The sequence below is a fragment of the Orcinus orca genome, chromosome 5 (assembly GCF_937001465.1).
Source record: "Orcinus orca chromosome 5, mOrcOrc1.1, whole genome shotgun sequence".
In the NCBI taxonomy this organism is placed as follows: domain Eukaryota; kingdom Metazoa; phylum Chordata; class Mammalia; order Artiodactyla; family Delphinidae; genus Orcinus; species Orcinus orca.
In genome coordinates, this window is record NC_064563.1 from 82365262 (window position 1) to 82380935 (window position 15674).

At 36.1% G+C, this 15674-nt stretch overlaps 2 protein-coding genes across 6 annotated transcripts in view; both read right to left on the reverse strand.

Annotated features, from left to right (window-relative positions):
* SLC15A2 (solute carrier family 15 member 2) overlaps window positions 1-15674 on the reverse strand; it is a 779020-nt gene that overhangs the window by 606322 nt on the left and 157024 nt on the right. The gene's annotated exons all lie outside the window — the stretch shown is intronic.
* STXBP5L (syntaxin binding protein 5L) overlaps window positions 1-15674 on the reverse strand; it is a 361807-nt gene that overhangs the window by 157727 nt on the left and 188406 nt on the right. For all 5 annotated transcript variants that reach the window (XM_033403324.2, XM_033403323.2, XM_004278542.4 and 2 more), the window contains exons 12-14: window positions 11522-11594; window positions 8227-8374; window positions 7244-7311 (exon numbers count right to left, since the gene is read on the reverse strand). In XM_033403324.2, coding sequence (XP_033259215.1) covers window positions 7244-7311; window positions 8227-8374; window positions 11522-11594 — 289 coding nt within the window. The remainder of the gene's footprint in view (window positions 1-7243; window positions 7312-8226; window positions 8375-11521; window positions 11595-15674) is intronic.

A 15674-nucleotide genomic window follows, 5' to 3' on the forward strand; every position in this document is an offset into this window, starting at 1 on the left:
TTCTTAACTGTTTTGGGTTTATTATTGTAGGTCTTTTCCTTCTCTTGTGTTTCTTGCCTAGTGAAGGTCCTTTAGCATTTGCTGTAAAGCTGGTTTGGTGGGGCTGAACTCTATCGGCTTTTGCTTGTCTGTAAAGGTTTTAATTTCTCCATCAAATCTGAATAAGATCCTTGCTGGGTAGAGTAATCTTGGTTGTAGGTTTTTCTCCTTCATCACTTTAAATATGTCCTGCCAGTCCCTTCTGGCTTGCAGAGTTTCTGCTGAAAGATCAGCTCTTAACCTTATGGGGATTCTGTTGTGTGTTATTTGTTGTTTTTCCCTTGCTGCTTTTAATATGTTTTCTTTGTATTTAATTTTTGACAGTTTGATTAATATGTGTCTTGGCATGTTTCTCCTTGGATTTATCCTGTATGGGACTCTCTGTGCTTCCTGGACTTGATTAACTATTTCCTTTCCCATATTAGGGAAGTTTTCAACTATAATCTCTTCAAATATTTTCTCAGTCTCTTTCTTTTTCTCTTCTTCTGGAACCCCTATAATTCAAATGTTGGTGCGTTTAATGTTGTCCCAGAGGTCTCTGAGACTGTCCTCAGTTCTTTTCATTCTTTTTTCTTTATTCTGCTCTGCAGTAGTTATTTCCACTATTTTATCTTCCAGGTCACTTATCCGTTCTTCTGCCTCAGGTATTCTGCTATTGATCCCATCTAGAGTATTTTTAATTTCATTTATTGTGTTGTTCATCATTGCTTGTTTCATCTTTAGTTCTTCTAGGTCCTCATTAAATGTTTCTTGCATTTTCTCTATTCTATATCCAAGATTTTGGGTCCTCTTTACTATCATTATTCTGAATTCTTTTTCAGGTAGACTGCCTATTTCCTCTTCATTTGTTAGGTCTGGTGGGTTTTTAGTCTGCTCCTTCATCTGCTGTGTTTTTCTGTCTTCTCATTTTGCTTATCTTACTGTATTTGGGGTCTCCTTTTTGCAGGCTGCAGTTCGTAGTTCCTGTTGTTTTTGGTGTCTTTCCCCAGTGCCTAAAGTTGTTTCAGTGGGTTGTGTAGGCTTCCTGGTGGAGGAGACTATTGCCTGTGTTCTGGTGGATGAGGCTGGATCTTGTCTTTCTGGTGGGGAGGTCCACGTCTGGTGGTGTGTTTTGGGGTGTCTGTGGACTTATTATGATTTTAGGCAGCCTCTCTGCTAATGGGTGGGGTTGTGTTCCTGTGTTGCTAGTTGTTTGGCATAGGGTGTCCAGCACTGTAGCTTGCTGGTCATTGAGTGAAGCTGGGTGCTGGTGTTGAGATGGAGATCTCTGGGAGATTTTCACCATTTGATATTATGTGGAGCTAGGAGGTCTCTTGTGGACCAGTGTCTTGAAGTTGGCTCTCCCACCTCAGGGGCACAGCACTGACTCCTGGCTGCAGCACCAAGAGCCTTTCATCCACATGGCTCAGAATAAAAGCGTGAAAAAGTTGAAAGAGAGAAAGAAAGAGAGAAAGAGAGAAAGAAGGAAGGAAAGAAAGAAAGAAAGAAAGAAAGGAAGGAAGGAAGGAAGGAAGGAAGGAAGAGAAAGGAGGGAGGGAGGGAGGGAAGGAAGGAAGGAGGGAAGGAAGGAAGGAAGGAGGGAAGGAAGGAAGAAAGAAAAGAAAGAGGAAAGAGGATAAAATAAAGTAAGATAAAATAAACTAAAGTTATTAAAATAAAAATTAAGAAAAAAATTTTTTTAAGAAAAAAAAACAAGAAGAAACAAAAAAAACGGATAGAACCGTAGGATAAATGGTGACAGCGAAGCTATACAGACAAAATCTCACACAGAAACATACACACTCACAAAAAGAGGAAAAGGAGGAAAAAAGAGTCAATCTTGCTCTCAAACTCCACCTCCTCAATTTGGGATGATTCGTTGTCTATTCATGTATTCCACAGATGCAGGGTATATCAAGTTGATTGTGGAGCTTTAATCTGCTGCATCTGAGGCTGCTGGGAGAGATTTCCCTTTCTCTTCTTTGTTTGCACAGTTCCCATGGCTCAGCTTTGGATTTGGCCCTGCCTCTGCGTGTAGGTTGCCGGAGGGTGTCTGTTCTTCGCTCAGACAGGACGGGGTTAAAGGAGCAGCTGCTTCGGGGACTCTGGCTCACTCAGGACGGTGCGCGGGAGGGGTGCGGATGCGGGGCGAGCCTGCGGTGGCAGAGGCCGGTGGGACGTTGCACCAGCCTGAGGCGCGCTGTGCATTCTCCCGGGACCCTGGCAGTGGCGGGCTGCACAGGCTCCCTGGAAGGGAGGTGTGGATAGTAACCTGTGCTCGCACACAGGCTTCTTGGTGGCGGCAGCAGCAGCCTTAGCGTCTCATGCCCGTCTCTGGGGTCCGCGCTGTTAGCTGCGGCTCACGCCCGTCTCTGGAGCTCCTTTAAGCAGCGCTCTTTATCCCCTCTCCTCGCGCACCAGGAAACAAAGAGGGAAGAAAAAGTCTCCTGCCAGACTTCGGCAGGTCCAGACTTTTCCCCGGACTCCCTCCCGGCTAGCCGTGGTGCACTAACCCCTTCTGGCTGTGTTCACTCTGCCAACCCCAGCCCTCTCCCTGCGCTCCGACTGAAGCCCAAGCCTCAGCTCCCAGCCCCGCCCGCCCCTGCAGGTGAGCAGACAAGCCTCTCGGCCTGGTGAGTGAGTGCTGGTCGGCACTGATCCTCTGTGCGGGAATCTCTCCGCTTTGCCCTCCGCACCCCTGTTGCTGTGCTCTCCTCTGCGGCTCCGAAGCTTTCCCTCCTATAGTTATAGTTTTTAAAAATGCTTTTATCTTTTAAATTCTATACCTGAATTTAAAGTGATTCATGCACCACCACTACAGTGTTACAGGATACTGTTTTTGTCTGTGTATTTACTTTTACCAGAGAGCTTTATATTTTCATATGCTTTCATTTTGTTGTCTAGTGTTCATCCATTTCAACTCAAAGGACTCCCTTTATCAATTCTTGTGAGGCAGGTATAGTGGTAATAAATGGTTTCAGTTTGGTTTTTTTGTTTTTTGTTTTTGCAGTACACGGCCTATCACTGTCGTGGCCTCTCCCATTGCGGAGCACAGGCTCCGGACACGCAGGCTCAGCGGCCATGGCTCACGGGCCCAGCCGCTCCGTGGCACGTGGGATATTCCTGGACCGGGGCACGAACCCGTGTCCCCTGCATTGGCAGGCGGACTCTCAACCACTGCGCCACCAGGGGAGCCCTGGTTTCAATTTTTGTTTATCTTGGAAGGTCTTTATTTCTCCTTTTTTTTTTGAAGTACAGTTTTCCAGATATAGTGTCCCATGGCTGGCTTTTCTTTTTTCTTTATGCACTTTAAATATATCATCCTTCTCCCTTCTAGCCTGTAATATTTCTGCTGAGAAATGCAATGATAATCTCATGACATTTTTCATACAGATAATGAGTAGCTTTTCTGTTGCTGCTTTTAAGATTGTTTCTTTGTCTTTGACAATTCAATTATAATGTGTCTCAGTGTGGACCTCTTTGGGTTCATCCTCATTAGAATATCCTGATACATAACCAATGAATATGGAAGTCCATTTACCTCCTCAGATTTGAGAAGTTTTTAGCCAAGATTTCTTCAAATTGGTTCTCTGTCCCATTCTCTCTCTAGTCCTCTGGGACTTCCATAATGCTATACTGGTATGTTTGATGGTTTCCCATAAGTCCTTTAGGCATTCACCACTTTTCTTCATTCTTTTTCCTTTTGTTTCTCTGACTCAGTGATTTCTTATTACCTATCTTCAAGTTTGCTGGTTCTTTCTTCTGATTAAATCTGCTGTTAATCCCTTCTAGTAAAATTTTCAATTCAGTTATTGTATTCTTCTCTTTAAGAGTTTCTTTCTGGTTCTTTTTAAAAGTTTCTACCTCTTTGTTGATATTTTCATTTCATTCATACATCATTTTCCTGATTTCATTTAGTTGTCTACCTGTGTTCTCTTTTCATGCATTGAGCTTCTTTAAGACAGTTATTTTCAACTGCTTGTCAGGTAATTCACAGATACCAAATTGTTTAGGGTCAGTTTCTAGATAATTATCTTGTTCCTTTGATTGGGTTGTGTTTGTCTGTTTCTTCCTGCACCTTGTTATTTTTTACTGTGAATTTAGCATTTGGAAAACAGCCACCTGTTATGGAAGGCTTTATACAGGGGAAGACCTTCTCCAAGCTCAAGATCCTTGGGGTCTCTCAAACCTTCAATGGGGATGCATCTTCTCTGGGACTGTATGTGTAATTTCCCAATTAGAGAGGTTTGCTGGTTTCTTTTTCAGGAGCTTGCATCTCTTGCTCCTTCTATTATCTGTCTTAGTTCTGCAAGTTTCTTAGCACTTCAATAAGCCACTGAGCTCTCTTTTGTTCTCTGCAGCCCCCAGGCATCCAGGTTCCATCAGTACTCTGACTCAGGGGAGATAAAAACTAGTCTCTTTGGAAGTCCCCTGAAAAGCAGGAACATTGGATGTACAGTCTACTCCACTACTTCCCTCTCATGAGAGAAGATTCCTCCTGAACAAGAGCTGTGCCAATTTGGGGAAGAAGCTGATATAGTTGAAATAAAATGGCTGTTTTTACCCATTTCAGTATGGCTACTCTTGGCTTTGAGCTCCCCTGGGGTACTATGATTTCCTAATTGGTTTCTAGAGTTTTCATAAAGGTTTTTGGACCATATATTGTTGCATCAGTGTGTCTGTGGGAGAACGAGGTCTGGGGCTACTTATTTTGACATCTTGCTGATGTCACTCTCCATTGATTCTTTTTTTTTTTTTTGCGGTACGCGGGCCTCTCACTGTCGTGGCCTCTCCCATTGCAGAGCACAGGCTCCAGACGCGCAGGCTCAGCGGCCATCACTCACGGGCCCAGCCGCTCCGTGGCATGTGGGATCCTCCCAGAACGGGGCATGAACCCGTGTCCCCTGCATCGGCAGGCGGACTCTCAACCATTACGCCACCAGGGAAGCCCTCCATTGATTCTTTTATAAAGTATTTTTCTGTCCTTCTTCTCTAAACCTGATTATACTGTGGTATTTGAAGTGAGTGTATTGTTAATGGCATAGCGTTGGTTTATGTTTTTTAATCCACTCCGCTAATCAATGCATTTGAATTGATGTATTTAGACCATTTACATTTAAGCCTTAACACTTCCATGATTAATTAAGTCCGTCTTTTTTTTTCTTTTCTATTTTTCCCTCTTTTATTGTCACTGTTTTTTTCCCCCTGCTTTCCTGTAGGTTAATTGAATTATTTTAGTACATCCATTTTTATGTGTCAATAATGTTTTTCAGTGTATCTCTTAGCCCAGATCTTTTTACAGCGTTGCTTTAGGTACTGCATTGTAATATTCATTTAACTTGTCACAGTCTACTGGTGTTATCATACTACCATTTCAAGGGAAGTATAAAAACCTTACCTTTCTTTATACCAGTTTACCCTCACCCATTTATAATTACCTTAAATATTTCCTCTATACATATGTAGAACCACATCAAACAATGTAACCATAATATTTTCTTCAACCATCAAATATAATTTTAGCAACTCAAGAGAAAGAAAGCCTATTGTATTAACCCATATTTTTGCTTACTGTGTTCTTCCTTCCTTCCTCATATTCCAAGGTTCCTTCTTTTATCATTTGCTTTCTGTTTACAGAATTTCCTTTAGCCATTCTTTCAGAGTAGTCTGATGTTGACATACTCTTAGTTTCCCTCATTTTAGAATGTATTAATTTCTAATTAATTCCTGGAAAATATTTTTGCTGGGTATATTATTCTAGGTTGCCAGTTCTTTTCTTTCAGCACTTGAAAAAGATTCAGGTTTCCTCTGGCCTCCATGGTTTCTAATGGAATATGCCATCATTCAAATTGGTTTTGCCCTGTCGGTGAGGTGTGATTTCTCTTTTGCTGTTTTCATATTTTTTTCCTTGGTGTTTAGTATTCAAAAGTTTGACTATGATGTGTCTTATTGTGAATTTCTTGTGGTTCGCTCACCTTCTGCAATCTCTAGGTTCATGTCTTTTGCCAAATTTGGGAAGTTTTCAACCATTATTTCCTTATGAACTTTTTAAGCTCTGTTCTTTCCTCCTTCCTCACTGGACTTCCATTGACAAAAAAGGGGAGGGTATATGGCTCCTCATTACTGCTGGGCAGTGCTGGGAATTCTCTCCCCACATTATCTCTGTCACCACAGGTAAAGAGTTTCACTACCATTCAGCAGGGTTAAAAGTCCCAGCACCCTACTCAGCCTTAGCTCAGTGTCAGAAACTGACACCCCCTTCATGGGCAAGTTGAGGCACCTTATTATGGCCTGATGAGGGTGAAAGTCCACGCTCTCCACTCAACCTTTGATGAAGTGGGTAGGGGTGGAGTCATAGTTTTTTTCTGTGTTGGTTAGCTATAATAGAAAGATTATTTTCTAAAAGTTTACTGTCTTTATAGGCTTCTCCTTTCCTCACCTTTTGGCTAGAGAGAGCTAGCTTTCGTTGGGCTTTTTAGGTTTGTGCCTGGAGCTCCAGGTTGCCAGCTTCTTCAGCTCCAATTCTGGGATATATGAGGCAAAAAGAAAAGCCAGGAAACTCACTTCCATGTCATTCCTTGAGTCTTTGGGGACCTATCCAGTCTGACTTCTCTCCATCTTTTCCAGTCATATTATAATAATATCCAGGGGTTTTAATTGTACTTAGTGGGAAGAATAGGGAAAAGTGCATCTATTCCATACCTCATAAGCAGAACTCCTTATGATCTTTTAAGTCTTATCTTTATCTGTTGCTATGTTTCCATTTTCATTCCTAATATTAGAGCATGAAATGGGTTGCTATAGGAAGTAACAACATTTCCGGTGCTATAAGTTTTGAAGTATACTTTAAATAGCCACTTGATGGAGATACAGAGCACTGATTCCTGGATTTAGATGGAATCAAGAGATATTGGTAAGGGCCTGTCTAAGGCTAATAATCTATGATTTCTACAGAAATTCTTCTTTGACTAATCTCTCATGATTTTTCTATCTCTGACTTTCTTCTGGTCTTATAATCTATACTTACTTATTTTTGTTATATGTCTATGTTTTCAATGATTTGATTTTATCTTCTATAAAGGTTATAATCTTTGGATAGAAGCTGTGTCTTATATTTTAATTTAAACTGTCAGCATTCCTACAGCACAATTATGGGAAAGTGTGAAAATTCAATGAAATCTTTTTGATGATAAATTGATAAACTCATAAATCACATCCCACTTACCCAGTAATAATAATTTCTGGATATGTCTGTGTGCCAAGGTTCCAAGCTCCTCCACTGATTGGCCACTCCTAAACAGATTATGTGGGAAGAATTTATAAGTTTTATTTTTTAAATTTAAATAACTTAGAAATTTAAAATAAAAATATTTTAAAATAACAGTAAAAGTTTCACTTAAAAATAAATAGCTGTTAAGTAATGAAGAATGAAATGTGTACCTATTTTTTAACTCCTTCATTGAACAAACAATTCCAAATGCAAAATTTCATATCCTTTAAAAATATAGATTTTAACAGATATTACCATTCATATTAAAAATGCAAAGAAGTATCTTTAATCATACAAATGTGGTGTTGCTACATCTTCCATGTAGTCTATGTACCTCCAAACTATGGTGGTGCCATTTAACACAAAATACTATGTAAATTGTGCCCCCTGGAGTTGTCCATCTCAACAGTCCTGTTCAAATAACAGAAATCATAATAGGGGGGTCTATTACAATTGTAAGTATTTGAATCCTGTAGTTAAATATAACAAAATGGAATTCTAGAAAGTTATTTAATGAAAGTCTTTGACAATTATGTCTTATTAACCATTGATTGATAAGAAATAACTAGAGAGAGTTGACTCCTGAATTTCTTAAAACGTAATCCTTCACCTAAAATAATCAAAAGTAACATCTTATGATTCAAGCATATGTTAGTTTAAACATATATTTAGTATATAAATATATATGATAGGTAAGTATATCTTAGTAGATAATTGTATACTTTTTATATAAGAAATTTATATTCTCGTAGACTTAAAGCTATGTAGCATTTAGGAAATTTGAATTTCAGAAATTATGTCTTTTATAGGTGCCAGCTTATGACTTGAAAAGAATTTAGTTCAAGTTTTCTTCTACGGAAAGTCAGAAAATAACAGAAAAAAGTATGATCATATGATATGGATATGAATACAAGAAAATTTCTAATTGTTGCTTTTACCTTATTACTGTATCCTTGTTTTTTATGCTTGACTCCTATAGAGTAGAGCACTAGAATCAAATCTGGTGGGCAATCAGCAAAGTATGCTGTGCACGTAACTGGTGATTCATGAATGTCCATAGGATATGGATTTTCAAAGATAGGAAAGCTAATAGATAAAGATAATATATTAGTGTCATTTTGCACTGATATAAAAATGAAATAACTTTTATAAAACAAACCCTAAACTCTTCTAAATATTGATTATATTGAATATATTTCACATAATTGTTTTTTAAGCATCATAAAACAATGATCACCTGAATAAGAATTCTCTTTTAAAAATATATATCTATAAAATGTAATATGAATACTGGTAGAATTTTACTTGAATAAACTCATTTTCTTTCCAGTAATTTCAAAATTGCACAGTGATATCACTTTCTAAAATGGATAGACTAAATTATGTTAAATTGAAAATATGTAGCAAGTTGACTTATCAGTCAGTTATTAAAACATTATCAACTAGGTACTTTATCTACATACAATTTTATCTATATATTTATATAATACAAGTATTAAAATATCTTAGAAAATTTTACATGCTCTCCAAGGGACATAATATATAGGCAAGTATTTTGGTTTTGTATTTTTATAGGGAGTAACTGAAAGTTGTGTGTGCAATGTAGGTATGTGTGTGATTACACATGTTTAAGATTGTTTCCTATGTAAACTAGAAAACAGGGGAAATGCAGACCTATGGCTGTAGTAAATTTCATATCCTCAAGCCATATATCATTTTTAAAAGGGGTATCAGTAAGAACCAAATTAAGAATTCTTAGAACCACAATATATTGTACACTTCTCATGTACCAGATGTACCAGGTACTGTAGTAGATGGAATGGAGTATTATTCTATGCTGCATCCGTTCTCAGTCTGTGTGATCATGTTACTTCTGATACAGCGTGCTTTTGGGGGGTGGGGAGGACTATTAAAAATAATTTTCCCCATATTATAGGAACTTAATCAGAAACTTAGTTCAAACACCAGAAAGAGTTTGGTGTGTGTGTGTGTGTGTGTGTGTGTATGTGTGTGTTGACAGCGGTTCTCTTCCCTCCAATCTTAATGGTTTCCCAGATAAGAATAGTAGTATATGCAAAATCACATGGAAAGGAGAAAGTTGTGTTTAATAAATGGCAAGTAGTTTAAACTGAATGGATCAGAGGTTCCCTGTTTCAGAGCAGAAATTATCAATATTTCTGATATTGAAGAATTAGAAGTAAAATAAGTGCATCACCTTAAAGATCAGATCTACAATTTGGGATTTGATAATAGCAAGAGATTACAATGATACACTCCTGAGAAGGTGAACAATATCATGGAAATGTTTGGGGAAAATAACTTTATTATATTGGCAAAGAGTAGAAAAATGACATTTAAGAAAGAAATAACTAAAAATGTATTACAAAAATTTACATGTGAAAGTGTGAACTGGTTGTTGTAGAAATGTAAACAAAGATGTAAATCCAAGAAGAGGAAAAATTTTTAAGCCCTAATGCTTGCTTTCATGTAGAGGATTAACTGGAAAAGAAGGAAGGAAGGAATAAATTAATTTGAAAAATGAGTACAAAGCTGCAATTTAATTGTTAACATTAAACATGGCTAAAAGTAACTATTTGGAGGGAAAGAGAACATGTTCAGTTTTTCCACATTAAACTTCTTGTAATAGACAACAAAATAGGAATGTCACATAGATTTTAAAACATGGTGCTGAAGAAGGCAAAATATTAGATAAAAACGTGCAAACAAAACGTCAATTCACATATTTATATAAGGTAATGAAAAGCATAAGAATTAGTGTATAAAAATAGTAACTTTTATGTTATATGTATTTTACCACAATAAAAAAGTTTTAAAAAGAATAAATGTATATGCTAAAGAATGTGAGTATTAAAGACAAAGTATAGTGGGCCTTGGAGGATGTTAGACAATTAGACAAGGTATGAGGAACCAACAAATATGGCACAGAAGGAAGAGGTGACTACCAGTGAGATCAGAAAAGTATATTTTAATAAAACCTATATTAGAACTTAGAGAAAGAGGCATAAATCCACACTCGTACACAAAACTTAATCAGGTTTTATGCTGATAAATACAGCAGCTAGGCAGAATTCAGTTACGGTGATATTATGGACCAACCCTATTCCCTTTCAAAATATTGAAATACTATGTGATGCAAATTATCACAAAGAAGAACTTTGGCTCTTACATTCACAAACTACACTGAGAGTAAAACTCAGACTGTACTTCATCCAACAAAAATTTATTAAGAACCTACTTCATGTGGAGACAAAACCTGTCCTTCATGAGGCCTACAGTCTAGTAGGGAGACAATCTTTAAAACAATAACAAATGGAAAATTTCATCTGTGTCAAAGCTATGAAGGATAGGAACATGGATCTAAGACAGCCCTTAATAGGATATTTGACCAAATTATACAGATAATGAAAGATTTTCTTTACTGAGAAAACGATATCTGAGTTGAGATTCTTATAGATGTTAGTAAGGAGAAAAAGGAATGGAAGATTATTCCATGCAGAGAAGAGAGAATGTACAAAAGCTCTGCAAATATAACGGGCTAAAAAATGATCAGTGAGTCTAGAACAAAGAATGAGGGAAAATGAGCTTCATGCCTATCATCATTGATAATGAAAATATGTAGCAGGAAGACAGTGTTCATCAGTTTCAAGTCTACTTTTACTGTACATGTAAAGTAGTGGAGAGCACCACTCTAACAGCAATATTTAATATTTGTTTCTACTGCCCACAACATAATGAAAAAGAAAAGAAAGTAAAAGAAGGCATCTATCATCTCTTGCCTCGAGATCCTGATCTTCTGTATCGTCTGCCACAGTAGTTCAATAATACTTTTATCATGTGCCATTTTTCTTTAGTCAATAGAGCAGATGGACAAACAGTACATTATGTAATTTTTGTAACAATTGTTTTTTGCTTAGGGAAATAGCAGAAATGTGATCCATTTTATGTGTTTGGAGTCCCCAAAGGCATCTTTTTAAACATTAGGTGTTGCCTTTAAAATATCTTACAATATTCTCAGTGTCCCCTAAACTCTCCTGGTTTAGTTTTCATTATTGAACCAAATTACATTTTTGTAATTCTAGCAAAACAGTATTACACATAAAGAATATTTACCATCTAAAGAATTCTAATGCCAATTATCTATAATGTCCTCCTATATTTTAATTGCAATAAATAGAGTCTAAAATAGTGTTAATCCGTACATGGACAACTTACTTGCTTTGTGTCAGATCAACTACAATGAGATCTTTCTCCAGAAGTACAGCAACGGCATAGGGTTCTTGAAATTCTACAAGTAGAAAAGAAAAATGGAAAAGTTTTCATATTTAACATTTTATAAAATCACCAAACTTGTATTTCCTTTATCTCCTGTATAAATGTTATTTAAATGATTTGAGAAGACCAAAGTATGAGCTAAAATAAGAAGTAACAAAGAGCACTTTTTAAAAATATATGTTGTCCATTGTAAAGCAATTATACTCCAATAAAGATGTTTAAAAAAAAGAGAAAAAGAAAAACGTGGGACTCAAAAAATATATATATATGTTGTGTTTCTCAAACAATGTTTAAGACCATTATAGGAAACAAGGAAAAAATGAGAAGTTGCATAGCATAGAGTTAAATATTATCTCAATAATCATGATAGTAGTAGATTATTTGAAGAGAGTGAGTCTGTCACCTCCATCTCACATTTATCTTAGTCTTCCATAACCTTCCATTTCAGATCTGATTTCATGCCTACAGGAGATATACTAAGGAAACAGTTCTGCTTCTCTCAGTTGTGATACATATTCACCTCCCTATGAGAGCAACACTCCTTATACTAAAAAAATTACTTTCAATTCAATGTGATTTAACAGGTACTTAAAGACTTCCTACTATGTGCCCAGGAGTATATATCTCAAAAAATCAGAGTCTGAGGATAGCCTAGGATTTTCAAGTTCTTAAAATTCAACCCTTCCTTTCTCCCTTTCTCCATCCTCCCTTCCTTCCTTCAAGATGTTTCAGAAACTGTCTTAAGAACAAAGGATATATGGGGAATAAGAATGACAAGGTCTTTGTTCTAATAAAGTTTACAATCTATGAACAAGTAAACAATGAACAAGTAAACAAATAAGATTAATTCAGAAAGTAAAGTGAACTATGAAAAAAATAACAAGGGTAATAGTATAAGAAATGACTTCTGGTTGGTGGGGGAACACTAATTTAGTTATAGTGGTCAAGGAAGACATTGCTTTCCATCTGTAATAAAGGACTAATAAAGGAAAGCCACAGTTACAGTGTTAGCTCAATTTAAGGAAAAAAGTATTTACAAAAACATTTTACATACATGGTATTTGATTCTCAGTAGCTAGAGCATGTATCATCATTTTTTCATTTCATAAAGAAAACTGGAGTCCAAAGAGGTTATGAGATTGGCACAAGGTTACAAAACTAGTAAGTTATAGACCTGAAACTTTAATGCATGCTGTTTTCATTATACCAGCAGTTTCTACTGGCTAGTTTAAGAGGTATTTAATCCTAAACTCAACAATCACTTGGCAGGAATTTTGTATTCAAGAGTATTCAAGTCTTGAATGGTAAATTAAAATAGATGGCCTTCACAGTCCTTCCAGTCCTGAGAAGCTACAGAACCTATTCATATTTATTTTTTAAGTCACAAGCTATGAGAGAAAAACTAGAATCAAAAAAACACAAAAGAACAAAAACTGAGGAGCCTGACCTTGTTTGGGTGCATATTTATACAACAGTATACAGTCCTCAAACTATTTGCTACTCAAACTTTTTCAAACTGAGGCATTTCCCCTCTTCTCCCTTATCTCTTAGAGCTGTTTTAAGTTTTCAACATTATTTCAAAACGTTTTGGGGTTTGGGGATTTTTTTGTTTGTTTTTCAGTTTGAAGAATACTACTAGTTTCCTCTTTGTCTTCTCATCCCTCTCTAGGAAAATCACTGGTTGGGAAGCAATGGCTACAAAAATAAAACAGCTGAGACATTGGCATGAATGAGCAAAAGTCTTAAATAAATTTTTATTTTAGGTAATAACACCTGTTTTAGATTATTGTTTCTTTTCAAATAATAAAAACTGGTAGCAAAAGTTTCACGTTTGTAGAAGTACTTGGTGTGCTGTGGTAACCACTGAATAAAAAGATTTCTTGTGGAGTCAGTGTTAGGTTCAATTTGTGTCTATTATTTATTAACAGTTTGATCCTAAGCAAATTAGTTAACTTCTTTGATTTTCAATTTCTCTACCCATTGAAATGGCAAAATAATACTACCTTAGACTGTTAATAAAGATTAGATGTATATAAAAATGTTTGATGCAAAGGCTGGCTTATAGTAAGTACTCAATAGATGCCAACTGTATTACTTTTTTTATTAGATTGGTTGTTTTTGAGCAGGCTCAGCCTTTTAACCCTAGCCCCCAACAAGATGGAAAAGCTCTATCATAAATACTACTTCTCTGAAGAGAAATGCATTATTTATGACACTTGTAGAAGACCAGATACAATTAAATATAGATGCAAAACTGACAAATTCGGAGTATAGTTGGTTAGTTACTCTGGGCAATGCCCCCTGAGATAAGAGGATTAGGCATTTGTGTTCTTTGAGAAATAGGCTGAATTGTCAGATGTCACAAATGATTCAGCAATATTAAAAACTGTTAATAAGTGTATTTTGTTTAACATATGCATAACACTTATCATTATGTGGCTATAAAGGAGATTAAAGTTCCATATTTACTAATATGGAATCATAATCAAAATACTGTACACTGTTAAGTGAAAAAAGTGTGAAACAGAACAACATATAGAGTATGCTGTCATTTGTATAAAAAAGATAATGCATATATGCATACATTATTTGGGGAGAATACATAAGAAACTTAGTAATAGTGGTTGCCCCTGGAAGGGCAGTGAGAAAGTTTTCACTATATACTGTTGTGTATTGTAGGGTTCTTTTCTGGCATTTTCATGTACTATTGTTTTAATCAGAAATAGTTAATAAAATACACTTATATTTTACTGAGTAAAGTTAAACTATTTCTCCCAGCTCCTAGTAAGTAAAAAGTTCCATCCTCATTACCACTTCTCTGAAAAGCAAAGTAATATATGTGGCTTGGAAGTGATTAGGCTTGGTTACAGTACATTTATAATTTGTTTAACATTATTAGAAACTGTCCTAACATCTCTACTGATGTGCACAAATGTATATACACATATACCTATAGTGTTTGATCTTGGCAACCGCACATTTTCAGTTTCTATTACTGGTATGCACACCTTTTTTCTTGAGGCTCCTTAGTAGAAGGCATTTTCCTAAGCTCAGCTTTTGGTCCTCTGTTCTTTCTTTCTTTCTTTGTTCCTTTATCATTCATTCTCACAACTCCAAAGAGCATCTATATTCTGATGACTCAAAAATAAATATTAAAGACCTTTTCCCTCTCCTTTTCTGCTCTCTAAACAACTCTACTGACTCAAACTTATTTTTCTCTCTTTCCAAGAACTGTTATTACTTCATATGAAACCACTATTCCTAAAATGTTGTCTTTGACTCATCTCTCATATCACTCCCTAATCCAGTTGTTGACCAAATTCAATGGGTTTTCATCTTCCATTCCTACAAGCAGCACTCTGTTTCAGATCTTGACCATTTTAATGTACACTACCACAAAAGCCTCCCAGTTGGAATCTGAAGTTTTAGATTTCAGGGTCTCTCTCTTCAAACCCACACACTAGAACATTGCTTTCTTTCACTTAATATTTCCTCAAAATTCCTCTGTAGTTCCCTATTTCCAAATACCTACAAAAGGCTTTCAAATTTTTCTCTGAATTGATCTCACTCTAGCAAAACCTCACAATTTCTAAAACCTTTACTCAATATTATTTTCAAGGCCCAAGTCATTCTTCAAGCCCTATCTAAATCCTACTTGTTCTATGAAGCTTTGCATGAATATTTCAGTCATCGACTACCTGACTAGCCTATAAATTGGTACATTATTTAAACTCTGATTCGTATAACTCAGCGCTTAATTAAGCCATTATGTTTTTTAAACTTAAGTCATAATTATCTTCCTCATGTGGCCAGATTTTCTGATTTGACATCAGAGATCAGTTTCATACTTCATCCATATTCTCAACAAGTTCTTGTCATACTGAGGCCATAGAAGCATCCAATAAATATTTGTTGGTTAATTTACAACACAAGTAATTTGTCTGCCCCTGGAAACTCTGGGAATAAAGTGCCACACTGATTGTTATTTTATATCACTTTATTTCAGTTTTTAAATATGAAACTCAATAATTTAAAACAATGAATACATTTATAATAAAACTAATAGCTATTTATCTTCATAGTTTATAAGGTA